At 62.5% G+C, this 25,000-nt stretch overlaps 1 protein-coding gene across 2 annotated transcripts in view; it reads left to right on the top strand.

The window, feature by feature from the left end:
- SDK1 (sidekick cell adhesion molecule 1) overlaps positions 1-25,000 on the top strand; it is a 735,743-nt gene that overhangs the window by 679,903 nt on the left and 30,840 nt on the right. For both annotated transcript variants that reach the window (XR_001917262.1, XM_018040596.1), the window contains exons 31-38: positions 1,736-1,839; positions 4,061-4,131; positions 11,031-11,166; positions 12,315-12,374; positions 14,278-14,379; positions 19,455-19,570; positions 21,408-21,594; positions 23,622-23,759. Coding sequence is in view for 1 of the 2 variants with exons in the window: in XM_018040596.1 (XP_017896085.1) it covers positions 1,736-1,839; positions 4,061-4,131; positions 11,031-11,166; positions 12,315-12,374; positions 14,278-14,379; positions 19,455-19,570; positions 21,408-21,594; positions 23,622-23,759 (914 nt within the window). In the remaining variant the exon portion in view is untranslated. The remainder of the gene's footprint in view (positions 1-1,735; positions 1,840-4,060; positions 4,132-11,030; positions 11,167-12,314; positions 12,375-14,277; positions 14,380-19,454; positions 19,571-21,407; positions 21,595-23,621; positions 23,760-25,000) is intronic.

The raw sequence follows: 25,000 nt of genomic DNA, 5'->3' as shown, positions 1-25,000 counted from the left end.
GGAGGCCTCGCGTGGGAGCGGTCTCGCGTGGGGGGCCGTCTCACGCGGGAGGCGGTCTCGCCCGGGAGGAGGTCCCGCGCAGGAGGCGGTCTGGCGCAGGAGGCGGTCTCGCGCGGGGGTGGGGGGCGGCCTCGGGCAGGAGAAGATATGAAAACAGAGGGAGAGAAAAGCTTTCTAATCGCAGCTTCCAAAAACGGTCCTCAGTGTTTCTAGATAGCAGAATCCTTTCTCTAAACGAAGTGTTTCCCAGAAGTGATTACCAACCAGATGGACGAGGAGCTGGTTGACGCAGAGGGAGCAGAGACCCTGGATGCCCAGAGGGTTCCTTAGCATTTCAGGGGTTCCTTGGTCCTCAGTTTGAAAGCCACTGGTTTACAGGTCAGATGAGAAGTGAGAAGGCAGGGTTGGTTTGAGGCAGGAGGGCTGTGCTTAGACCAAGGTGAGGAAAGCTGGAGGCGGTCTGGATTAAGGGACACGGAGGGGGCACCTAGAATCACTTGGGATGTTTGGGTCCAGGAAACAGAGGGGATGACGGGGCCACTGCCTGAGGCAGAGGGAAGGGGCAGGAGGGATGCTCGTCAGCTCCCCGTGAGCAGGAGTAGCAGCTGCTGCTGAATGGGGTGAGTGGGAAGTGGCCCCAGGGACGTGGTGAAGGTTTGTGTGTCCTTAGCGCAGACGAGTCCATCTGAAGCCTTCGTTGTTGGTGTGGCTCCGCCCTGGGCACATGAGACCCCTGCAGATCCGGACCACCTGGGTGGGTGGATGGATGGAAGGGAAAGAGGAAGCCCAAAGCGGTGGCACCAAGAAGTGCATTCGTGTCCCTAAAGTCTTGTCCATGGGCCGAGGAGGGACATCATTTAACTGTGGGCAGTCGACATCATCTTGGTCTTACTTAGGGTTGTTTAGAAGGAGACTTGTCTTCCCACCCCAGCCATTGACCAGTCTCTGCAGAGGGCAGAGGCCTCTGTCCCCTCCTCGTGACCTGGGAATCCTGATGGCTCCACCCTGCAGAGCCGCCCTGGGGGTTAGAGGGGTTCGCGCCGGTCAAGCGCTGGGTACCCTGGCTGGCTTAGTCAGGAGGGAGGAGGCCAGGGCAGACTCCCAGGTCGTGGGAGCTGCAGGCAGGAGCCCTGGGGAGGGGGAGGGGAGTGGGCAGGAGCTCCAAGTAATCAGCGCCTCTGGAGGAACCCTCCAGCTCCTTGCAGAGCAGCAATTTGTGCCTGCACCGAAGTGTCTCTAATTACAGGAGGCGGCTTCCTCCCCCAGGAGCACTGAGCCTAAGCTCCATCCCCACCGGGAGTTCTGCCCCTCCCTGAACCTCCTGTCCCCCTAGACTGATCATCAAGACAGCGCTGGGGGCTGGGGGCTGCTCCCCAGCATCCCGGGCCAGCTCACTGCTGCCTGGAGATGCAGCCCCAGAACGCCCCCTCGTGGGTCCCCCAGCAGGGGGTGCAGCCCCAGAATGCCCCCTCGTGGGCCCCCCAGGGGATGCAGCCCCAGAATGCCCCCTCCTGGGGCCCCGCCAGCAGGGGGTGCAGCCCCAGAATGCCCCCTCGTGGGCCCTTCAGCAGGGGGTGCAGCCCCAGAATGCCCCCTCCTGGGGCCCTGCCAGCAGGGGGTGCAGCCCCAGAACGCCCCCTCGTAGGCCCCCCAGCAGGGGGTGCAGCCCCAGAACGCCCCCTCGTGGGGGCCCCAGTGGGGGGGCCCCACGGTCACAGGTCTCTTCTGTGTTCAGGCTGAGGCCCTTCACCTCCTATAAGCTGCGTCTGAAGGCCACCAACGACATTGGGGACAGCGACTTCAGCGCCGAGACGGAGGCGGTCACCACGCTGCAGGATGGTGAGCAACAGGGCCCGCTTCCCGCTGCTGCCTGTGCACCCCGAAACCCGGGCTCCTAGGGAGGCCTGCTCCCGCCTTGAACCAGGAAGAGGTCAGCCAAGGGAGCGGGGGAGCGGCCATGGGCAGCGGGGTTCCATTGGCAGTGGGGTTCAATTAGCAGCAGAAGCCGGCGCCCCTGCACAGCCCAGGGCCGTAAATCAGACTTCAAGGGCTTCCAAATGGAGGGACGTGTCTTTGATTGGCTTCCAAACCCGACGATCCATTAGCATCCCTGACATTGAATAATTTATAGGGTCATTAAAGATAGATGCCGTGGGGTAGCTGGTTGTAAGAGCTTTCCCCCATTTTTCTCGTTCACGAGCCGTCCTGGTTTTGCCGCTTGACGAATGCACAGTGAAGTGTCAGAGAGACCCTGAAAGCCCCAGGTCCCTCCCCCACCCCTGCTCGGTTCTGCTCAGAGGAACTGGGCCTGCAGACCCCCTGTGAGTTTGTTTGACCGTCGGCAGTGAGACCAGGCCCAGAAGGACAGGAAGGCGGGGTCCTCAGGCCCACCCGGCAGACAGGCAGGTGCTCAGGGCAGAGTGCAGCCGCTGCGTGATGACGCTGAGGCTCAGAGCCCAGGCGGCTGACCTGGGCCCTCAGTTCACTGGGAGGCGCTTTGTGACAATCCCCAGGCCTGCTCTGAGCTCCCCGTTCCCCGCTTCACTCAGCGGTGGAGCCGCCTTCAAACCAGCCCATCCCCACTCACACCAGGCCTCCGGGCTTCAGCTCTGCTCTTCTGTAGCCCGGGGTATCGGGGCCTCCTCCCCTGAGGGACCAGCCGCGGGGTCCGGGGCCTTGCTGGCTCTTGAACTCGCTGAGGTCAGGCCACCAGGGCCCCGCGATCCCGACCGGAGAGGTGTCCCCGCCACCCTGTTGGCGGGAGGCCGGGGAGGAAGGGCGGGCCCCGAATCTGGAGAAGCGGTGCTTGTCCCCTGTGGCGTCCACTGTATTCCTGCTTTAGCACCTTGCCTGAGTGCTAGTTCTTAGAAGGAAAAAACCCAGCAGCTTGTCCCTGGGAGAAGGGCACCCACCCGCTCCCCTCCCCCTCACAGGCTCGGGCAGAAGGGGGCCGCTCTCAGCCCTTTCATATTCAAATCACCTTTTCATCTTCTCTTTGCAATGGGTTGGCCTTGTGTTTTTGTCCTGTGTCCCTGAGTCCACCTCTCAGGGGAGAGGACAGGCCACACTGACCACGCTGGGGCCAGTGCTGGGGAGGGGCTTGGGAGCGCACAGATGGTTTGCTGGGAAAGGGTCTCTTATCCTGAGAGTACTAAGCCTGCCCCATGTGGGCAGGAACGCTGGGTCAGGCCCTTGAGCCGGAACAGTCAGAGGTCAGAGGGGCAGGGTAGACAGTGGCCCCTGGGGCCGGGGGCCTAGAGTGTGGCCAGCATGGGCCCGTCCCTGGTCTGGGCCCAGAGGACGGGGAGGCCTGCAGGGTGCAGGGGTCGCTCAGAGCAGCTGAGGCGGAGTGGGGAGCGGGCTGGGGGTGCCAGGCACACAGGTGAGGGGCGGGGAGAGGCCCTGAATCCTTCTGCTCAAAGCCCGTTTCTGAACACTGACTCTGCGTCGGGTCTTGGGTTGTCACAGCGGGGCCGCTGTGAGAAGGCCAGTCCGTCTGCTGGGAGCGGGCCGCCCAGGCCCAGCGGGGGCAGGCGTGTTGGACACATCTGGACATGACAGACACTCCATAGAGCAGGGCGGGGTCAAACCAGAGCAGCACCAGGCCACAACCAGGACCCTGGCCGGGCCAGAGGTCTCCCCAGCCCCCGGAGTCAGCCCCCTTTCCTGACTGTCACATCCGTGTTTAAAGCGAAGGGCCCTGGGCCTGGCTTGCTCATGTGTCCTGTTCAGAAGTAGCTCTGACCCACGTACCCCAAAAGAGTGACGCCCCTCCTCCTCTGGAGAGGAGGTCAGGGAACTGCAGGAGCACTCCGGGCGCCTCGGCTGTGGAGAGACCCAGACTCTGCGTGTGTCCAGTGGGGCAGGTCCTTGGGAGGTGAGGTCGGGGAGGTGGTCCAGAATGAGCTCCCTCTCCCCTAGACAGGCTGGCAGGCGGGGGAAGGGTGTCCCCAGGGAGGAGGGGGCCGCGTGCTGGCTGGTTGAAAGCAGGCGGGGACGTGGCCCGGGATTGCTGGGCCGAGCTCGACGTTAACCCCTGCTGCTTCCCTCTTCCTTCCAGTCCCCGGGGAGCCCCCACGCTCCGTGTCTGTGACGCCACGCACCACCTCGTCTGTCCTGATCCAGTGGCAGGTAAGGCCTGGGGACCCCACGGCACTCTGTGAACCCCGCTCCTGTAGCAGTGAGCTCGCTCAGCGGGCAGCCGCCCAACCCTGGGTGGGGCTGGAGAGGCCGGCTGGTGCAGAGCCGTGGTGTGAGTGTGACCTCCAAGGCGGGAAGTCCAGCGCCGTGGTGACCTGCAGAGTGAACCGGAGCGCGGTGGGTGGGGGAGGGGCGGCCAGCAGGACGGCCAGGTGGTTGGGGAGGGGGCGGCCAGCAGGACGGCTGGGCGGGCCCAGGGCACAGCCCGCCCGGTGGCCGAGTCATCCCAGGCGATTTCCTCTCCTCTCTGTTGCTGAGTGGCAGCTCCTCGGGGTAGCAGGACCCTTTCAGTGTGGACAGAAGACGTTTCCAGGTGTCCCCCTGGTGAACTGGGAGCTCACTGCCCTTTCCAGCCTCCCTGGAGTGCTGAGACTGGATGGGAACCCAGGAGGCTTCAGCTGGGCTCTGACGGCTGTCCCGGGGGAGCCGCAGCTGAGTGGCCCTCGGGACCCTGGGAGAGGGACAGGCCTGGCCTCAGCCTGCGGGCCAGTTTGCCATAGCAAGACTCTGACCCCAGAAGCCTCTCTGACCCCATGTTTCTCCTCTGTAAAAACAGGGGTTCCAGGGTCCCCTCTGAGGCCCCTGTGAGGTCTCTGACCCAAGGCCCGTTAGACCCCTGACTTCCATCAGGGTCTCTGGTGAGAGCTGGGGAACATTCAACATGGAAACTCAAGGCCCCAAGCACTTCCAGTTCCCACTCTCCACCAACACGACTGACCAAGAGTAGATGGTCTTCTGGGTGGTGCTGAATTCTGCCGGGCACGTGCTTGGTCTCAGACGTGGGTCTGGCTGCCCCGTAGCCAGCTGAGCTCGGGGCTGTGGCACCTCAGCCGCTCCCGACAGGCAGCTGTGGACACAGTGCTGGCTGTCAGCCCAGGCCTCCCGCTCCTGGGCTGCGAGCGCTCAGTCCCAGATGCCCTGCGAGGCAGCGAGAGCTGCGCGGAAGGCGCTGGGCGTGCCTGGCCGTCAGCTGTCCTCCTTCAGAGCCCAGCAGGAGAAACTAATTGCAAGAAGCCTGAGCAGGAGGTGGTCAGTATGATGCATTGTGGAAATAAATGCCTGTCAACTGCCAGGCAATTGAAGTATAATTAAAATTATGAGTAATTTACTAAATCAGAGCCAACAGAACAAAGGGACAACGTTTAAATATAGATTTGCATTCCAAACAAAATGTTTCACCTGTAAGTCTTTTTTTTTAGTAATTTGTTTAAAAACGCAAGCACTGCCTGTAATTCCAAGGCCACTGACCCACTTGAATGGGCCGTCCATCAGATTTGGTTCCTCTTAGTAGGATGATCAACATTCAAAACTCAGCATTCAAAAAACTAAGATTATGGCATCCGGTCCCATCACTTAATGGCAAATAGATGGGGAAACAATGGAAACACTGACAGACTATTTTCTTGGGCTCCAAAAATCACTGCAGATGGAGACTGCAGCCTTGAAATTAAAAGACAATTACTCCTTGGAAGAAAAGCTATGACAAACCTAGGCAGCATGTTAAACAGCAGAGACATTACTTTGCTGACAAAAGTCCATCTCGTCAAAGCTGTGGTTTTTCCAGTGGTCATGTATGGATATGAGAGTTGGACTATAAAGATAGCTGAGCACCAAAGAACTGATGCTTTTGAACTGTGGTGTTGGAGAAGACTCTTGAGAGTCCTTTGGACTGTAAGATCAAACCAGTCAGTCCTAAAGGAAGTCAGTCCTCAGTATTCATTGGAAGGACTAATGCTGAAGTTGAAACTTAAATGCTCTGGCCACGTGATGCGAAGAACTGACTCATTTGAAAAAACCCTGATGCTGGGAAAGATTGAGGGCAGGAGAAGAAGGGGACGACAGAGGATGAGATGGTTGGGTGGCATCACCGACTCGATGGACGTGGGTTTGAGCACACTCTGGGAGTTGGTGATGGACAGGGAGGCCTGGCGCGCTGCCGTCCAGGGGGTCACAAAGAGTCGACGCGACTGGGCGGCTGACCTGACCTGGGTGGGACAGCCAGTCCGGGCCTCTCGGGGGCCGGTGCTGTTGGAATCTGAGGATTTGTGCGTATATTCTAGACAGCAGTGGCTCTGTGTTCACACTGAGTACAGCTCGTGCTGGGCATCCGTGTCTCTGAGCTGATCACAGTTAAGCTGGCTGTTCTGAGACCTCCAGCGGGTCACACTGTCTGTGACTCATGCACCTCCTCTCTCGTCTCCTCTTCTGGCTTTTCTCTGAGTGGATTTTGAGGCTGTTTTCCAGCAAAATTAACATCCTAAGGGACAGATTGCATCACGTGCAGCGGCCTCAGGCAGGGGAGACTCGGCCGTGCAGGGCACCTTCCTAAGAGTGTGGCGCAGCCCCGGGTCAGAGAGGACGCGGGGGCCTGGCCTCTCTGGGACATCGCCTGGCCTTTGTTCCTTTCTCACCGCCTGCTCTGTCATCTTGTGAGGACCAGCTCCGGCGCCGGGCTCTGAGCACCCAGAGCCTCCTTTCCCTGCTGTGAGGTCCACGGACATCAGTGAGAAAATGGGAGGGGAGCAGCCGGAGGGATGTGGGAGGTAACAGGATGGCCAGTCCCCGCCCCCTACCCGTCAGGGCAGGCAGGTCATTATCCGGTGGCATGTCCGCAGGAATGCAGGCTCAGGTGTGACGGCTGCTGGGCTTCAAGGGCAGGTGCCTGGAGCTGGTTCTCTAGGGCCTCCCGTGCCCGCTGAGCCATGGACCCAGTCCAGCAGGCATCAGAGGGAACCCCTGCTCTGGGCTCCAGGGAACAGAGGTGGTGGGAAGTCCCAGGTGCAGGCCCCAGGACGATGGCAGTGGAAGTCCCGCTCTGCCTCCGGCTCACCCTGAGACCCCGGACTCCCAGATTCCGGAGTAGCCTCCCCAGCCCCGGGTCCCCCCACCCGCAGCCTGCCCTGTCTGGGAAGGCCCACTGAGCTGGCCCCAGCCTGACCCCTGGCGCTCAGCCAGGACTGAGGCTCACGGTGAGAGTCCTCGAGCCCCAGCTCTTGGTCCTCTTCCTGCCTGCTGGAGTGGGGGGGAGGGTCAAGGCCGGTGCACTCCAACCAGGTTATGGGCAGTTTAACAAGGGCCCCTTTTCCAAAACTGAAAAAACACCCAGGCCCCTGCGGACCGGCTAGTGGAATTTCCGATTTGCGGAAGGCAGGGTGAAGCGCTTTAGACGCTTATGTCGCAGCTCAGGGCACCTCATCAACCTGCAGAGCCGGTCAGCGCTAGAGGCAGGGCTGGGGTGCAGGCAGGACCTTCTGCAGCGAGGAGCCCCGCTGACCTCCCGGGGGCCTCAGCCGGGTGCCTTCACTGCCGAGATACTTGTGGGGCGGGGCCCTCAGGACCCTCCCTCAGGGGTCACAGCTGTGGGCAGCCTGGGACCCAGAGGGTCAGTAGCCCTGCGACCACTGAGCCTCACTTGGGAAGGGTGGTGGAGAGCGCGTCAGTGAACCTGGACCTTCTCTGCACAGCTTAGGTGTCAGGTGGGAAAACGTCTCTCCTTTTATTCTTACGCGTAGACTTTTCCAACTTTCCCATCTGTTGTATTTTTTAAGAAGGGGGTGAAATAAACTTTCTCTTACGTGCTGTGATAGTTGTGCTTGAAGGAAGCCTAGGAGTGAGGATGTAACTTGTCTCAGCTGTAGCCAGCAGAAAACCAGGGCTAGGGTCGGAGGGGCAGACTGCGGGCTTCCGTCCTTAGGAGGAGATGGCGCCTGCGTGCATTACACACACACAGACACACACACGATTTGCACGTGGCACCGACTAGCAGTAAGCACTGCATGGAGTCTGCCTTTACCACATGGAACCAATTTTTAAATAGCAGAGGGTCGTGCAAAACAAAAACCCTTAAAGCTACCTGAACCAGTCCTATGAACTCAAAGGGAAGGGATCTAAAAAAAAGTGTATCAGAGGATCTGAAACGCTGCCGTCCTCAGGGCGGAGCGGCTCCAGGGCCGGGGCTGGACAGGAAGCATAGGGACCGCCCAGCATGCCAGGGTGTGCCCTGCTCAGGGGTGTCCCTGAGTCTGCAGTGTGGAGGACAGAGGTTCTGTCCATGAAAACTGGTGGGAAAGAGAAGGGCAGAATAAAGTAGAAACTGCAACCAGACACAGAACCCAGGCAGGCCCCCAGGGTTCACCCTGCTCTCACCTCCCTTCCTGAGAGCACACAGCTCCCCAAGCCCCCAGCGCTCTGGTCAGTCAAGGCCTCGTTTTGGGAATGGTTGGGGCAGAGGGCAGCAGGCTCGCTGCTGGAGGAAGTGGCTGTGTCACGGTCCAGCCCCGCGCCCGCCGGGCAGGCATGTGCCTCCGAGACCCTGCGTGCCCGGCCGGTCACCGGCCCTGCCCACCTGCCCCATCCAGGCGACGCGGGGGTCTGAGCGGATCCGCCTTCGCTCTCAGCTCGTTAGTTCTGCAACCGTGAGGTGGGTTTAAAGTTGTCCCCACCTGTGGGCGCCAGGAGAGCGGAGCAAGCACTGACACCCTGGAAGCGTCCGGGTCCCGTCCCAGATCCGCACAGGAGGGAGAATCTGGCAGCGAGGCGACCCACACGACCGGTTTCTCAGTGTCTGTGAAGGTGACGTTTCGCAGGCCAGTGCCGTCCGGGTGGGCCTGCTGGGCTCCTCTGGCCCGAGGGGCGCACGTGGATCCCGAGCACGCGCGAGTCCACTCCAGTTTCCCAGGCTTGCGTGTCTACGTCTGATCGGAAGAATGGCCAGCCACGGCGCTTTCAGAGCGGGGACAGGGTGGGGATGGGGGGTCAGAGGACTCAGGAAGTGGCGGGAGAGCACGTCGGGGGCTGCGGCAGACCCGCCCTGCAAACCCCTGGGTTCTCGTGGTGAAAACGTGGTGATTCCAGCTCGTGGGAGGAAGCGCCCTTGCTGTGTGCGCTGCCCACTGGCGAGTGTGAGGACAGAGAGCTGTCCCCTCCCACAGGGGTCCTGAGTTTGGGACCGAGAGCAGCCAGAGGTCACAGAGAACAGACTTAGCTGAGCATCCGGGTCCCCACGGTACTGCCTGGGTTCAGGGACTGAGAATTGAAGGGTGCGAGTTTGGACAGCAGAGCCCCTGGAAACGGCCGCCCTGCCCTCCCGCAGTTCTAAAGGCCAGAGTCCAAGGTCAAGGTGGCGGCTGACTCTGCAGACACAGGGAAGCCTGCTGCCCGCCTCTTCCTGGCCTCCGGCGGCTGCGGCAGGCCTCACCGCTCCTTGGCTTCTAGGCGCTTCTTTCAGTCTCGACCTCCGCCTTTGCGTGGCATTCTTTCTGTGTCCAAATGTCCTCATCTTATAAGAATCTTTGGGTCTTTTTCTGGTCTCAGCATTTGTTAAATAATTGCTAGATTCTATATTGCCTCTTAAAATGTGTTTTGTCTTTACAATCCATCACGCTGAACATCTAGGTGCCCATGTGAATCAATTATCACATTACCTGATGGCGTTCACGAGTCCCAAGTCTGCCAATTTGTCTGCAGGCAATCTTACTGTCCGCGCCCTTCAAGCTCGAAGGCCATCCTGTTGTCTTGGCATTGAAAAGACCCAGAGAGGACTGGTCTTGGCGTTTAGAGGGGTGGGGGAGAGTTAGTCCCAGGCTCACGTTTGTAGATCTCAGGACTGCCCACAACCGAGTGTCCATGTGGGGTCAGTTTCTAGACGTGTGATCACTGCATGAAAGACTTGGGCAAATAGAATGGAACTGCCCTCTGGGAAGCCCGCCATCGCCTTAGAGCGCCCCCTTCCACAGGTGCCCTCTTCCTAACTTGATTACGTCTGCAGATCTGAATCCGGGTGAAGTCACTTTGCCAGGACCAGCGGTTAGGACTCAGCATGTCTCCTGGGGGGGCACAGTTCAACCCACAGCAGGGGGCTTTCCTACAGTAGCTGTGGTGTCCACTCGGGCACCAGGCACTCTGGGTCCATCTGTCCAGCTGCAGTTTGGGAGGTTCGGTCCTGACCTGCTGAGGACCACAGCGGGGGGAGCAAAGCCCGTAGCCCCCAGCACCGGGGTCAGTGCCGTGGCCTTATTTGGGTTCCACGTGGAGTGGGATGGCCTTCCTTCCACAGACAGACCTGTCAACCCAGCTGGGGACGCCCTCCCCAGGCTCACTAATCAACAGAAACCAGCCAAAGGGGGAGGGAAGTCGGGCCGGGCCCTCCCTGAGCAGTGGTGGTACCCAGAGGGAAGCGGTTGCAAGGTCCTAGGCTCACACGCACAGGCTCAGACTCCCCCACCGTCCGACCTTGTCTCTGAGCCACCCGTCAGCCATCAGCCGCCTTCCGCTGGGTTCTTAGGAGTCAGATGAGGCCCTACCCCACCATCGGCCGCTCTTAAACCAGCTGAGGTGGCAGTGGGTGGTGGGAGGGGTTGTTCTAGCCCTACGCCAGTCAGGCGGGGGGCCACCTGGCACACAGAGGGGTCAGTGAGGGTCCCAGCGAGACGGCCACAAGCCCGGGTGGACGGGAGGGTCGGGGACGGAAGGGACGGGGTGGGGTCAGTGGTGGATGACGCAAGGCCAGGCTGCATCCACGGCCCCCTTTGGTTCTGGTCTGCCAGGAATGGGCAGCTTCCTCTCCATCTGTGACCTGGGCCATTGTCTCCAGCCCCGGCCCTGGGGCTCAGGTGTCCGGGCTGGACAGGGAGACATGCCCGTGTCCAAGCACACAGGACCAGGAGGCCCGGGTTCTGTCCCCAGACCCCGTCATTCCTCATCAGTGGGACACCTGCCTGTCCTCTTGCCAACAACCGGGGCCCCTCTGGTTGTCTTGAACCAGTGACGCCCCACCTTTCCACGCAGCTGGCCAGCATGCAGCCAGGCCCCTGACCATGCTGTCTTTGCAGCCCCCAAGGGACGAGAGCCTGAACGGCCTCCTGCAGGGCTACCGGATCTACTACCGTGAGCTGGAGTACGAGGCGGCCCCCGCCACCGAGTCCAAGATGCTCAAGACGCCCTCAGCTCTGCGGGCCGAGCTCACAGGTGAGCCCCGACCCCACGGCGGAGGTTCCCATAACCACCATGTCTGCCCACCCCAGGCCTGCTGGGAACAGCCATGGGGGCCGGGGGGTGCGGCTCTGCCCCCTCCCCAGCACCCCGACGGTGTGCAAGGCCCAGGGCACGGGGAGGGGACCCAGGAAGGCTGCCTGGAGGAGGAGCCATCTGAGGGGCTGTCAGGGTAAAAGGATGTCATGGAGGAAGTGAGGGGAAGAGGGTGACGCAGGGCCCGGCACAGCTTCGTGGGGGGGCAGGGGTCACCAGCCAGGATGGGGCTGAGCCTCAGGGGCCTGTGTGCCCTGGAGGAGGAGTAGCCGGGTCTCCAGGGGCAGCGGCTCACCCCACACGGAGCAGGCCTGGGGTGCTGGGGCCCATGGAGCCAGGCCCGAGAAGGCTGAGAGATGCCCCCAGCACCATCAGAGAAGACACCTGGGCCCCTGGCACCCACGTGGTGGGGGCGGGGGCAGGGCAGCCAGGGCACCGGGTCCGGCTCTGCCTGGGCCTCTCTGTGTGGGTCACACACACCGCGCTTGGCCCCCGGAGCCGCTCTGGGGTCAGCGAGGGGCTGCACCTCGGCCCCAACCCCACCAGGGGAGGACCTGGCTCCGCTGAGACCCCCACTCGCAGCGTCTCCCCAGGTGCCCCTTGCCGACACCCAGCTAGCCGTGACTGTCCCTCTGGGCTGAGTCACACAGACCCTGGAATAAGAGGGTGCGGGAGTCTGTGCACCTGCTCACTGTTGGCGGGTCATCCCCGCCGGCCTGGGGCGCTCACCTGAGCATGTGACCAGACGCGGCTGCCCCGGGACCAGCCAGTCCTGTGGCCCCCAGTGCTGCTCTGCGCCATGCTCCACCAGATGCCAGTCAGACCCGTTTAGTCAGAGAGGAGACCCCCTCCCCTCACGGGCCAGGAGACCCCCCCTCCCCCTCACTGGCCAGGAGACCCACCTCCCCCTCACGGGCCAGGGGCCTGGCTGGTTCAGGAGGCTCCGCGGGGGTCCCGCTGAGCAGACGGGCGTGTGGTGGCCGCTCGGGAGGCAGAGCAGCTTCCCGGCCAGGCCTCCCTCCGCGTCTGCGCCCCGTCCTGGCGCCGGCTGTCCCCGCGCTGACGGCCTGTCTGCTCGCCCCTCACAGCCCAGAGCAGCTTCAAGACCGTCAACAGCAGCTCCACCGAGACGACCTACGAGTTAACACGTGAGTGATCCGCGCGCAGCTGACGCAGCTGGGCAGTGCCCCTCAGCCTCTCGGTGGACTGAGTGAAGACCAGCTCGGATTCCCGGCTCTCATTCCTGGAGCCCCCCAACCCCGTCCCGCTAAAATGCGTGATGGGCCAGAACCACCAAAAGGGAGTTTCTAGAAACACAGGCTGGGCAGGGGTTCCCAACAGCTGTTCTCGGAGTTTGGGACAGAAGGTCAGAGGGCAGCTCTCTTCTCTAACCCTGCCGGCTTAACTGTGGGTTTACCATCTTCACCCCTGGTGCGTGCAGACACTGTCACGCACCCATCCCCACTGCCTGCCTCCAGAACCCTCCCACCCCCCACCTGAGACTCTGCCCCTTTAAACACTGACGCCCGCCCCGGGCGCCCACCCCCGACTTCCTGTCTCTGTGACCCCGACCCCTCCAGGGACCTCACAGCAGGGGACTCGCCCGGCGGGCCCCTCTGTGTCTGCTGGCTTCAGGCCAATGCCCTCCTCACTACAGCATCGGGGTCTCCCTCCTCTTGGGGTGCGGGGCAGCCACCACATGCACCTGTCCAGCGCTTGTCCATCCGGCCTCTCCTCCTTCTTATCAAATCGCCCCTTGGATTCCAGCCGGGGTGGGTTTCAGTGACCGAGTGCAAGACTCAGGGGCCGAGCTGCAGTTCAGTCCAGCACAGAGAGGTCACTGGATCAGAAAGCAGGTAACGGAGGGGAGGAAGAGCTGGCCCTGCCAGGCCCTGTGGGTACCAGCGCTCTGCCAGCTCATCCCCTGTCGCCCTGGCCACCACCCGGGGCAGCCGACCAGCCCAGCAGCTGGGGCGGGGTTCATGGAGCCGTGCCCTCCCCCCGAAGCTCCGCGTCATCCGTCGTGGGCCAGCTCGCCTGCCCCCTCCCCGCCTCGCTACCTCCTTGTCTGTCCCCCAAGTCCCTTCTGGGCCGGGTGTGTCCCAGAGGTGGCCTCTCCAAGGGGTCGGGTGAAGAGTCAAGTGCAGGCCGGGCCCAGTGATGAGGGCCCCCTCCCCGGGTCCCCGCCCAGGCCTTTCTGTCTCGGGTTAGGAAGCATGGAAGGGGCGCCCTGGCCACACCCCGGCGTCCACTCTGGTGCGTCTCTGTGGATTCCTGGCAATCACACGAGGCCCCAAGTTGAGGCGAAGCCAGTCTGGTGGTTTCTCAGCAGCAGAGCTTGACCACGGGGGCAGGATCTTGACCGTTAAATATATCTATGTTGGCAAACCAAGGCCTGTGAGGTCTGAATGGCCACGTCCTGGGAAGAAAAGGGCATGAGACGCCAAGTCCATCATGCAGGCCAGGCAGCCACACATGAGCTCTGCACTACTCGATGTGGTGGAAACCGCTGATTTTTTAAGCCATAACTTTCTGGAAGGTTCTCCCAGTCACATGACTGTCCAGAGGCCCCACATATGTGTCTGACCACCTGAGCGCATGGTCCCTGCAAACCATACCTCCCAGAGAGGGCCCTGCTCTGCAGAGGTCAGCGAATGCGACCCCCAGCCCCTCCCGCCATGACATCACAGAAGGGGTCAAGGATTGGCCCACGTGGTTGAGCGGTGCCAGGGTCTTGCTCTGTCTGCTCTTCCTCTCCAGGAGAGGTTCCGGACCAGAAGGCAGGCCCAGGTTAGGCTCTGTGTCCTAGACTCGCTCCCTTAGACGAGGAGCTTGTTGCCACCTGGCCCCGAATGCAGGACAGCCGTGACTGCCTCACCAGGGGCACGGGCGGGTAGGGGGCACTGCCGGATGGAGGATGGCCAGCCCCTCACAGGCTTCTCTCTGCAAGAAAGGGCTCCCTCGTTCCCCCAGGGGGCACTGGTCACAGAGGGAGCTTTCTAAGAAAGGGCAGGGCTCCATCCTGCTGACCTTGTCCCCTTGCCCTTGCAGATCTGAAGAAATACCGGCGCTATGAAGTGGTCCTGACGGCCTACAACGTCGTCGGCGAGGGCCCGGCCAGCACGCCTGTGGAGGTCTTCGTCGGCGAGGCCGGTGAGTCCCATCTGGAGATCAGGGGCCAGCAGTGTCCCCCTCGTTGAAGGTCAGGTTATGGGGGTTCAGGAGGCTTCTGGTCATGCTGGGAAGAGTCCTCAGCCAAGGGCTGGGTGTCCTGGTGGCCCCAGGAGCGATCAAGTCTTGCTTCTGAGAAAGGTCTAGAGGTATCAGATTTATCAGGACATGCTCTAGGGGAGCCACGCTGTCGTCCCTGTGGGAGTCCAGGGGTGCGGGACCCTGGGTGCGGGGAGGGGGACATTTGTCACCCACCGTCTCTGAACACTGGCCCCAGCCCCGAGTCAGCCTGACCGCCCGTAACAGCCGCTCCCCCATCTCTGAAAGCCGCACAGATGCACGTTAGTCCCCGTTTCAGACACCACCTGGCCCCTGGGCTTGTTTCAAGAACCGTCCTCTCTGTGAGGCTGACGCACAGGGAGACGTCGTATCCCACGCTCAGATCAGAGTGTTGCCTCCACCCTGCCCCCTGCTGCCCTGGAAGGAGGGAGTCACCTGCCCTCTCCCCGCAGAAACCGCCCTTGCCCATGGGCACGCACACACACACACACACACACACACACACACTGCCCACAGCCTGCCCTCTCCCCACAGAAACCCCCCCTGCCCGCAGGCACACACACACACACACACACACACACACACTGCCCACGGCCTGCCCTCTCCCCACAGAAACCCCCCTTGCCCGCAGGCACACACACACACACACACACACACACACACACACACACACACTGCCCACGGCCTGCCCTCTCCCCGCAGGAACACCCCCTGCCCTTGGGCACATACACACTGCCCCACGGCCTGCCTTCTCCCTACAGAAACCCCCCCTGCCCGCAGGCGCGCACGCGCACACACACACACACACACACACACACACACACTGCTCCACGGACTGCCGTCTCCTCTGATCTTGGCATGTGGCCGAGGGCTCTGCTAGAAACTGCGGGTGCAGAGTCAGGAGGGTGGACGGGGTTGGAATGCCCCTGGGGATGGCGACCCAGGCTTTTGGGGGACGCAGGCTGAATTCTCTGGGCCGGCCACAGGGTGCGTCAGGCGACTGTGCAGTTTGGAGAGGTTATTGTCGGAAACGAGCCAGCACTGAGGGTCTCTGGCTTAGCAGGGTTTTTCTGGAAGAGTCACATGGTGTTTTCATGTAGACAAGGATAAACCAGGTGAGCCCACAGGAGACAGCGGGGGCCACCCCAGCCTGCACGGGAGTCTGTCGGTAGAAGGGGTGGAGGTCACTGGGGGCCGGGCACTCCAGGAGGGCCTGGGCCTGGCCACAGAAGAGCCCACACAGGCGGGGCAGACGCGGCACACGCCGTCCGCGAGAGCAGGGCTCTGGAGCCTGGCGGGGCGTCATGCAGGCAGCCGTGCTGCTGGGCTCAGGGTGCGCACAGCCAGCTGGCCGGGACCCATAGAGCTGACCCGCCCGCCCATCAGCCTGCAGCCCAGCGAGAGGACCAGCGGCAGGGCCCAGGTGCTGTGGACGGGGCCTGCATCCCAGGACCCGTGCAGGTGTGTGGAGAACAGGGCTGGAACCCAGGCGGGAGATCCGGGACCGTAGCAGCCAGCTGGACGGCCGTGGACGTCTGCTTACCTCTGGGCTCGCGTCCTGGGTCTGTGGTTGTTTGTTGTTCATTTTATGGTAAAGTACGGTTGACACGACACGTGCCGTCCTGGCAAGCGTCCAGCCCAGGGGCAGGGAGCCTGTCCACCGGCTGAGTGGCCGCCACCCGCCTCCCCTGGCCCCGGCTTCTCCCCAGACAGACGCCCCTCAGCCGTGGGCAGGTTGCTGGGTCCCTCTGGGCCTTAGTTTTCCCATCTCTGTAGCCTGCGTGCTGAGTCACTCAGTCATGTCTGACTCCGGGCAACCCTATGGACTGTAGCCCATGGAACGCACTGGACGTAACTGCTGGGAAATGCCCACGGGTCATTGGCCAGACTGGTGTCCAGAGGGAGACGTGTAGCTCCCTCCGGGGGATTGTCCACAGCGTGGACACCACCCCAGGGTGGGGCAGGGTAAGGGTCGAGGGGCTGGATGGTGAGCAGTCCTGCCCGAGCGGTGGGCAGCCCCCATGCCCCTAGCCCTGGCCGTTTGCCAGATGCCTTTGCAGATGCTGCTTCCTGTCCTTTCCATGCTGCGAGCACAGGGGGGCCTCCCAGCCGCCACCCTGCAGCAGAGGTTCTGAAAGGCTCTGGTGCGGGGCCCCAGTGAGCCTGGGGCCGCCCAGGGTCTGTGGGACCTGCAGTCAGGAGTGCGACAGTCGGGGCCCGGGAGCCAGCACCCCCTTCACCAGCATGTCCACAGAAAGCCATGGGCAGCTGCTGTCTTCCCTTGACGCCACATGGTCACTGGAGGCTGGCGAGCCCATCCAGGGGCCACTGGAGCTGGACAAAGTGCCGGTCTCACTGCTTCTTGGGACCCGCCTGCCCAGTCCAGCCTGCAGCTCCCAGCTTTGCAGGGCTTCCTGAGCACTCAGCCAAGATTCCAGAAATCTCTGGTGTTCCATCACCACTGTTGGGTACAAGGAACCTGCCAAAGTCCAGAAGCATTTCTTTTGCCACCGTGGCCAGCCCTCCCTGTAGGCCAGTGGGTGATGGCCGTGGGGCAGCATCGTCTGCCCGGCCGAGGTGCCCAGGGGAACCTCTGCTCCGCACCCCAGCCCGGCCCCTCCTCCAGCACCATCTGCGGTGTCCGAGTATCAGCTCACACCAGACTGCCGGGCCAGTGGGCTTTTGAAAACTGATTTCATGCACTTTAACACGGCATTCTGAGCCGATGCTCACATGCACCGTCCTCCACAGATAGTAAAGTGGGAGAACAAAGAGATCACTGCCTGTCAGATGCCCCACCAGCTTCCAAGCTGAACCCTTCACGACAAACAAGGATCCCTTGCGGGGTGTAAACGGGGTGTCTTCCTGCAAGTCAGAGGTGGGGGGAGGCCTAGAGGCTCTTAGGAGCCAAAAGTGTAAGTCTAGAAGCCAGCGCGCTCTGCTCTGTGTTTACGTGAGTTTCTCTCTCCCCTGCTTGTGTCCTCTTCAGGGAAGTCTTTGTTACGGGCAGGGAGGCACTGTGCCCCAGGACGGGCTGGGGGCCGTGGAAGCCCTGCCCAGGGACACCGGTACAGGTGGGCCTGACGCCTGGGATGGAACCGGGCCGGGGGTGGGGAGCTGTGCGTCGCACGTGTCCACCCCCGAGCCGCCGTGGGCCCTGGCTCTGCCACGTCTTCAAGGAGGACACCTGGGGCAGCGGACACTCACAGGTGGCCCTGGCCCCACCGGGGTGGCGGCGGCATCCCACTCTGCCTTTCCCCATCCAATGGCGCCCCAGTCATTTTGCGACAGAGTTGCCGACGGCAAACATGCAAAAGACATTAACTTTATTTATGTTTTGGATTATTAATGCGGCTGTTAAAATTCCTCCAGTTAGTTTTGATTGAATTGTTTTTCTGTGTGATTCTGTTGTTTAATGGAGCGGTAAATAAGAATTTCTGATAATGAGGCCGAGCATCTGTCACAACAACCTGGTGAGGGTTATTAACATTTCCATTAGCGGCGGGGTGGGCCGCGGTAACACGAGCCGCACAGTTAGAGCAGAATGAATAGGTGGTGTCAGGCTGAGCGCGTGTTAATTACTATTTAATTCTGTGCTGGGGGGCGGCGGGGAAGGGGCGACTCGCGAAGGTCGTCCTCTCCGAGGAGGCCCCCTCCAGGGGACCGAGTGCCCGGCTATCTCCCCCAATGGTGACCGTCTGTTTGGTTCCTTCCACGTGTGGCCATAAACAGACTTGAGCCCAAAGGCAGCGCCCGGGCCGTGGGCAGGGCCACGGGGGGTGAGGGCGCTGGGCTGGCATCTTGCCCCTTGCAGCCAGGCTCCCCCCCCACGACAGCTCCGGGGTCCAGCCCGTCGTGGAGTTTGCCGGGAGGGGTACCCGGGGGGAGAAGGGAGCGGCCTGCAGGGGGCAGGGGACAGACCGGCCAGTGGGAATGCCAGGCAGAGAGAAACGTCCCCAGACGTACACGTGGGCTGGCTGCGTTGTTCCCAGCTGCCCTGAGGCTGCCGGCAAGGCCGCGGGGCCCTGCCAGTGCCCTTTCACCTTTCACCTGCACCTGCTGACTCCAGCCCAGCACGGTGGGGCGGGGGGAGCCCTCAGGGTGGGAGGAGGACCAGAGGGGTGGGTCCTCCCCAGGGGACATGGCGGCGGCAGCCTCTGTGCTCCGTCCCCAAGGAGGGGCGGCCGCGGGTCTGCAGACGTCAGCTCCCCTGGGAGCAGGGCTGCGCACCCCGGCGTCCTGAACCCCTGACAGGATCACACACGCCTTTGTTTTTCTTTTCTGGCTGCACTGTGCAAGGTCTCAGCTCCCCCACCAGGGATCGAACCTGGGCCTCCGGCAGTGAAGGCAGAGTCCTAACCCCTGGATCGCCAGGCCGTTTCCACAGATGGCCTTTGTTTTCTCCGAGCCCCACGTGGAATTTAGTGTTTCCCTCAGTTGTGGTTACTGGAAAAGACCCTGATGCTGGGGAAGATTGAAGGCAAGAGGAGAAGGGGGCGACAGAGGTTAGGGAGCATCACCGAGTCAATGGACGTGAATCTGAGAAAACTCTGGGAGACAGTGAAGCCTGGGAAGGCTGGTGTGCTGCAGGCCTTGGGGTTGAAAAGAGTCGGGCAGGACTTAACGCCTGAACAACTGCCGCAACTCGGTAACGAATGTGACAGCCGGCACCACAGGGGCTGGGGCCTGGGTCTCCCAGCCACAGGACCTCCCCGCCACCCACCGCAGTGAGGTTGGAGGTTGCTGACCGTCTCTGCTTGTCCCAGGCGACCTCGCAGCTCAGTCACACGCACGTGGGTTGCTGTCTCACCTTTGTTCTCACCAGCGCCGCTGTGTCTCGGTACAAGCGCTTTTCTTCGGGATTCTCCAAATTTCACCGCGTGCACTCAGAACCGTGGTTCTGAGACGGGTCCATGGTCGTCCTGGCAGGGACAGGGCCTGGGAACCGGCACGGGTGGGCGGGCTTCTCGGCTGACCCTCCGCTCTCCGCCCCGCAGCCCCTGCCCAGGCCCCGCAGCGCGTGCAGGTGAACCCGCTCACGGCCAGCCAGCTGGAGGTCACGTGGGAGCCGCCGCCGCCGGAGAGCCAGAACGGGAACATCCAGGGCTACAAGGCAAGCCCCTCGCGTGGCGCGGTCTTCCCTCTCGGCCCCCTGGGGACGAGGGCCGGCAGCCTGGGCCCCCCAGCTCACGGCGGCCCCCTTGCTCTTGCCACCCTCTGCGTCCTGCGCCAGCTCACGGCGGCTCTCGCCCTCAGAGCCGAGGGCATCGCCGAGGGGCTGGGCCGGCTCGGCCCACCTCCCACCGGGCCTGGGGGTGGGGGAGGCTCACTGTGCGGCCAGCAGCCCCTCCCTCCCAGGCCGGCACCCCCTGCCCTGCGCCCCCTCGGGGAGCCCCCACCACCTTTGCTGACGGTGCAGGGGGCCCTGGGGAGACCAGGCCTTGCCCTCAGCTCCACCCGGTGTCACTACTGGGCGCTTCCCAAGTCCTGACTCAGTAGGTCCAGGGCCCGAAAATGCGCATGTGTGACAAGCCCCCCAGGGTGCCTGGTTCCTGGGGACCTCAGTTCAAGAGCCCCAACACTGACCTGTTCTGAGCCCACATTAACTGAATGTTCCAGAAGCAGTATGGAAGGAAGGCACCAGGCCATTCCCATAAGAGCATCGGACGTGAACAGTCACACAAGTTGGTGGGGGGCAGGGAGCCCCTCCCAGGGTTCCACCTCCAAGGTCACCCTTGTGGACTGGGCTGGGACCCCATGAGGTCAGCCAAAACCCTCCTGAGGTGAACAGCCCAGGGCCGTCCCTTGCAAACCCCCATCTTCCCCCCAGGGTGAGTCTCCTTGTCTGGTCTGTTGAGCCCCAAGTTGATCAGTCCTCAGACTCCATGGGCTCGCCTGCCCTGATGATGACTATTGGACTGATTAAATGTCCTTCTAAGAATGATTTCTGTAGCTGTTTTGTGAAAAGAAAGGCCTTCCTCCGTGGCAGGGCCGTTAACCATGATTGATGAGGTGACAGCGAGTCCCCTGGGCCTGGAGGCAAGGTGCTATGTGTGTGTGTCCAAACCGTGTTCCCTGTTAATAACTTCCCAGTAATAGCGCCTAAACAGACGCTGATGTGGGTATTGATCTCAGTGTCCAGGTTAGTACGGCCTCTTCGAGCAGAGCGCCTCACTGGCCAGTTCAGAGCGCAGAAGCTGGAGTGCGTCTTGCAGGAGGGAATGAGCATAGCTAACCCAGGAGGGCCGTTCCGGCCTGGCCAGACGTGTGGACGCCGGACAGCCGGCCCCCGGCCTGCGCGGTCTCTGCTGCTCTGCACATGGGCCAACGGCTCTGACCGCCTGGCCCAGGTTACACCCACGGAGCCTAGGCGGATCCGCGGGTCAGGGCTGTCTCTGGGTGGCCTGGCTGGCACCGGCTTGGAGCTGTGGTTCTCTGCCAGCTGTCAAGGGAAACAGTTCAGATGACCTTACAAACCTCTGTGTGTGGGCGTCACGTTCACCCACGAGCACATAAAAACCAGACACAAGGAAACAGAACCAGGAGAAACACGGGCCACCCAGCAGTGTTGAGCCCAGCGTGGCTCTTCTGTCCATCATCTGAGGCTGTTTTAATGTCCACAGTATTGGGACACATCAATCGAAAGCTTTGATGGATGTCGGGGTTAAAATGCGGGAGCCTCGAGTGAAGTTGGGGGCTGGTGCTGTCCACAGGCTGGAGCAGGGGCTGGGTCGGTCTCCCTTATGTCCAGGAGCCTAGTCCTAAGGCACCTTCCTGGCAGTCACCTCTGTCCACAGGCCCCGTCCTCCTGGCCTGGCCTCTGCAGAGGCGCGCTCACCCCCCAGGAGCACTGAGGTCCCCCCCCGGCTCTGTGGCCTCCTGTCCCCGGGCTGAGATGGGGCGCCACCCCTCTGAGCCACCGGACCTCCAGCCTCCACTCCTCCTGACAGATCTACTACTGGGAGGCGGACAGCCAGAACGCCACGGAGAAGATGCGGGTGCTGTTCCTGCCCGAGACCACGGCCAAGCTGAAGAACCTCACCAGCCACACCGAGTACCTGGTCAGCATCTCGGCCTTCAACGCCGCGGGCGACGGGCCCCGGAGCGAGCCCCAGCCGGGCTGCACCCACCAGGCAGGTAGGAGCACGCGAGCCTCCCGCCGACCGCCCGGGCCAGCCCTGCCCCGCCGCTGCCCCCCGCCCCGCCGCTGCCCCCTGCCGACCACCCGGGCCACCCCCTGCCAACCACCCGGGCCACCCCCGGCCCCGCCGCTGCCCTCTGCCAACCACCCAGGTCACCCCCTGCCCCGCTGCTGCCCCTTTGCCCTGCCACTGCCCCCCCGCCCCTCTGCTGCCCCCTGCCGACTGCCCGGGTCACCCCCCTGCCCCATCACGGCCCCCCACCCCACCACTGCCCCCTGCCGACCGCCCGGGTCACCCCCGCCCCACCACTGCCCCCTGCCCCACCACTGCCCCCTGCCAACCACCCGGGCCACCCCCTGCCCCGCCACTGCCCCCCACCCCACCGCTGCCCCCTGCCGACCGCTGGGTCACCCCCCGCCCCACTGCTGCACTCTGCCCCCGCTCCAGCTCCCCCAGCTCCCTGCTCTGACAGTCCTGAAACCCAGCCCTGAAACCCAGCCCCGTGTAGCCGGAGATTTCTGGGTCTGACCCGCTTGGTGTCTCTGGCCCCCGGCCTGGGCCTGCTGCGTGGAGCTGCTTGCTGTGAGCGCGCAGGGCAGTGGGGGACAGGCTTCCAGCTGCACGAGGCCTTGCCCCTCGCAGCCAGGATTCACCCCAGGCCCCTGGGGGCTTCTCTTGGGTCCAGCTCCCAGAGGGGGATCCCCTTGTCTGTTGACCTGCTGAGCCTGGGCTGCAGTGTGGGCCCCCCTGGGGCCTCAGCTGCAGAGCCCTCCAGAAGCAGCTGGCCTGCCATCTCTCAGGCACATGCCCTCAGGCGGGTCCCAGAGCGTGCCCAGGCTGCCCTGCCGGGGGTCACACCGCCCGTGGCCTCCTCTCCTCACCCACTGTGTGTTCTGAGCTGATCGCTCACTGTCCTGGTGACTCTCGGAATCCCCTGTGGCCTGGGGGGGCTTTGTGAGGCCGGCCAGGCCTCCCAAGGGAAAGGAGGCTGGGTCTGGGGTCCCGGGAGCTCCGAAGGGCTTCGTGAGATCCAGAGGGTCACAGGCCAGCAAAGTAGGTTCAGGAGCCCATGGGATACACACCCTCCTCTCAGGGTTCCCCAACATTCTGTGGGTTCAGTCTTCCTGGGAGCAGGGGCCCCCGAGTGCTTTGCCCCGCACAAGATGACCACAGCTGGATTGTAGGGGCCGCGCCCTCGGGGCCTGTCCGGCAGTCCCTGCAAAGCCAGGAAGGGCCCATCATGGACTCAGTGGGAAGGGGCAGAGCTGTGAGGCTGAGAGTGGGAGGTGGGGACCCTCAGGCATGGTGGGCCCAGCCGATCATGGGGCCACAGGACCCCCAGGGATGGGGAGAGCGGAAGCAGGGCAGGAGGGGCGGGTTTAGTGGGCATTTCTCATCTCCAAGGGGAACCAGGCTGGGGGCACGTCAGTCCCCATGCAGTGGGGGAAGCTCAGGGCTCCAGTCCAGGTGGATGGGGACCTTGGGTGGGTCTGCCTGCTCCCTGACCCCCGGCCGGCCTCTGTGTCTGCTGGGAAAAAGCATCTCCCCGCTCAGGGTGGCCTGCAAGCTCCCCCATCTCCAGACCAAGAGGGACCGTGAGATGGTTGGGCACTAGGGGATCCCAGACGAGGACGGCCCCACAGAGGGAGAGGAGAGGAGGGCAGGGCCTTCAGCCACCCTCCTCGGAGCCTGGCCCCCGAGGCGCAGGCCTGGAGCTGACGCGCAGTGCGTGGCCCTTCCTGTTCCCGTCTCTACTGGGAGCTTGTACACCTTTGTCACCATGCTTCTCAGGCTCCTTTGTGCTTAAACACCGTCGTTTCCTCTGCTCCTCTTGGGAGGGTTTGTTTCCGATTGATCCTAGGAGGTTGGGGATGCTCAGTAAATCTCCTTTACACCCCGCTGCGCTAAGTCGAAAATAACATCTGATAAACATCTCTGTTCCGGGCGGAGGCGTGGACACATATGTAGATGATCTCTTGCTATAAAAGGAGCTTCAGTGAACGTCCTGTCCTGTTCCTCCAGCTCCCGGGACCCCCAGCTTTTTGGCGTTCTCGGAAATAACCTCCACCACGCTGAACGTCTCATGGGGCGAGCCCGCGGCAGCCAACGGCGTCCTGCAGGGCTACCGAGTGGTGTACGAGCCGCTCACACCCGTCCAAGGTAAGCTTCGCAGGGCCTGGCTCCCGCCATCGACGCGGGAAGAGGCGGGTGATCCGGCCGAGCGCGTGGTGCGTTCCGCACAGCCGCCCTCCTGGGGCGCCGACCCGGGTCTTCACTACCTGCTGCTCCAGAGGCCCCAGGGCTTGTCCCTCCCAGACACCACAAGCCAGAACCGCGTGGGCAACGTGGCCAGAGGAGGCACTGGGCCCAGACGCTGCCCCCAGCTGCTCCTCCGGCCACCCTTCACTCTAACGTTTATTCAGCGAGGGTTGTTTTAGGGCGTGCACACCGTGGGCTTGCAGGATGTTCCCTGATCAGAGACTGAAGCTGAGCCCCAGGGCGCAGAGCACACCCTGAGGGCTGAGTGGGCCTTTCTCTCTGCCCCTCTGTGTGCCCAGGACAGCGGTGCAGAGGAGGGCGGGGAGCCCCTGGTCATAGACGCAGGCAGACTGTAAAAGTTACGGATTGTTTAATGTCTAGGAGGGAAAGATACCACCCACACGTCTAACGATCTGGCTCTCCACTTAAAGCGCCGCGATAAACGTTTCCTTTAAAAATAAGCACATTCAACTAAAACAGGGAGTTGATGTGAAGAAGAAAATTTAAGCCCTAGATTTTATTTCATCGCATCTCGACTGCCATGGACTCTTGAGATTCGTGGTTATTTTCTTAAGTGCTGAGGAAGAAAAAAGACCTCTGATGCACTCCAGTCCAGGCCTCGTGTGCAGCGCCAGTCCCAAGCTGCATCCCAGATCAGACATGGACGCGTGAGGAGCACGAGTCTCAGAAAATCCATGAACTTTGGTAAATAGCAGGAGAGGCGGCATGTGGACACAAGCTGTCCAACAGCCAAGAGGCCGGGGCCACATCGACTCAGCCCTGCTCAGTCTGGGGACAGGCGGCCTGGGCGTGGCTGGGGTCGCAGTCACAGCCCCAGAGGCCCTGGAGGAGATGGGCCAGGATCTTGCTCATCCAGTGGCCAGGAAGGGCCGAGAATTACCGGACACTAGCGTTTTGCTCGCCCACATGAGTGGGGGCGGAGACTCAGCGCTCTTTCACACGGCCACTGCCCCAGCTCCTATCTGGAGCCCAGGTTCCTGGCCGGCATGTCCCAGGCCCCGACTCCTGCTCGTCTGTCCGGTGCCCTGTCCAGGGCTGGGGCTGCTGCCCTTGACCGTGACAGCACCAGTGACTGGCAGCGCTCAGCCCAGCCAGAGGAGCCCCGGGGCTGCCTCTACCCT

The sequence above is a fragment of the Capra hircus genome, chromosome 25, assembly GCF_001704415.2.
Source record: "Capra hircus breed San Clemente chromosome 25, ASM170441v1, whole genome shotgun sequence".
NCBI classification, from domain to species: Eukaryota; Metazoa; Chordata; class Mammalia; order Artiodactyla; family Bovidae; genus Capra; species Capra hircus.
Note: the sequence above shows the minus strand (reverse complement) of the source record. Positions and strands in the feature narration are given on the sequence as shown.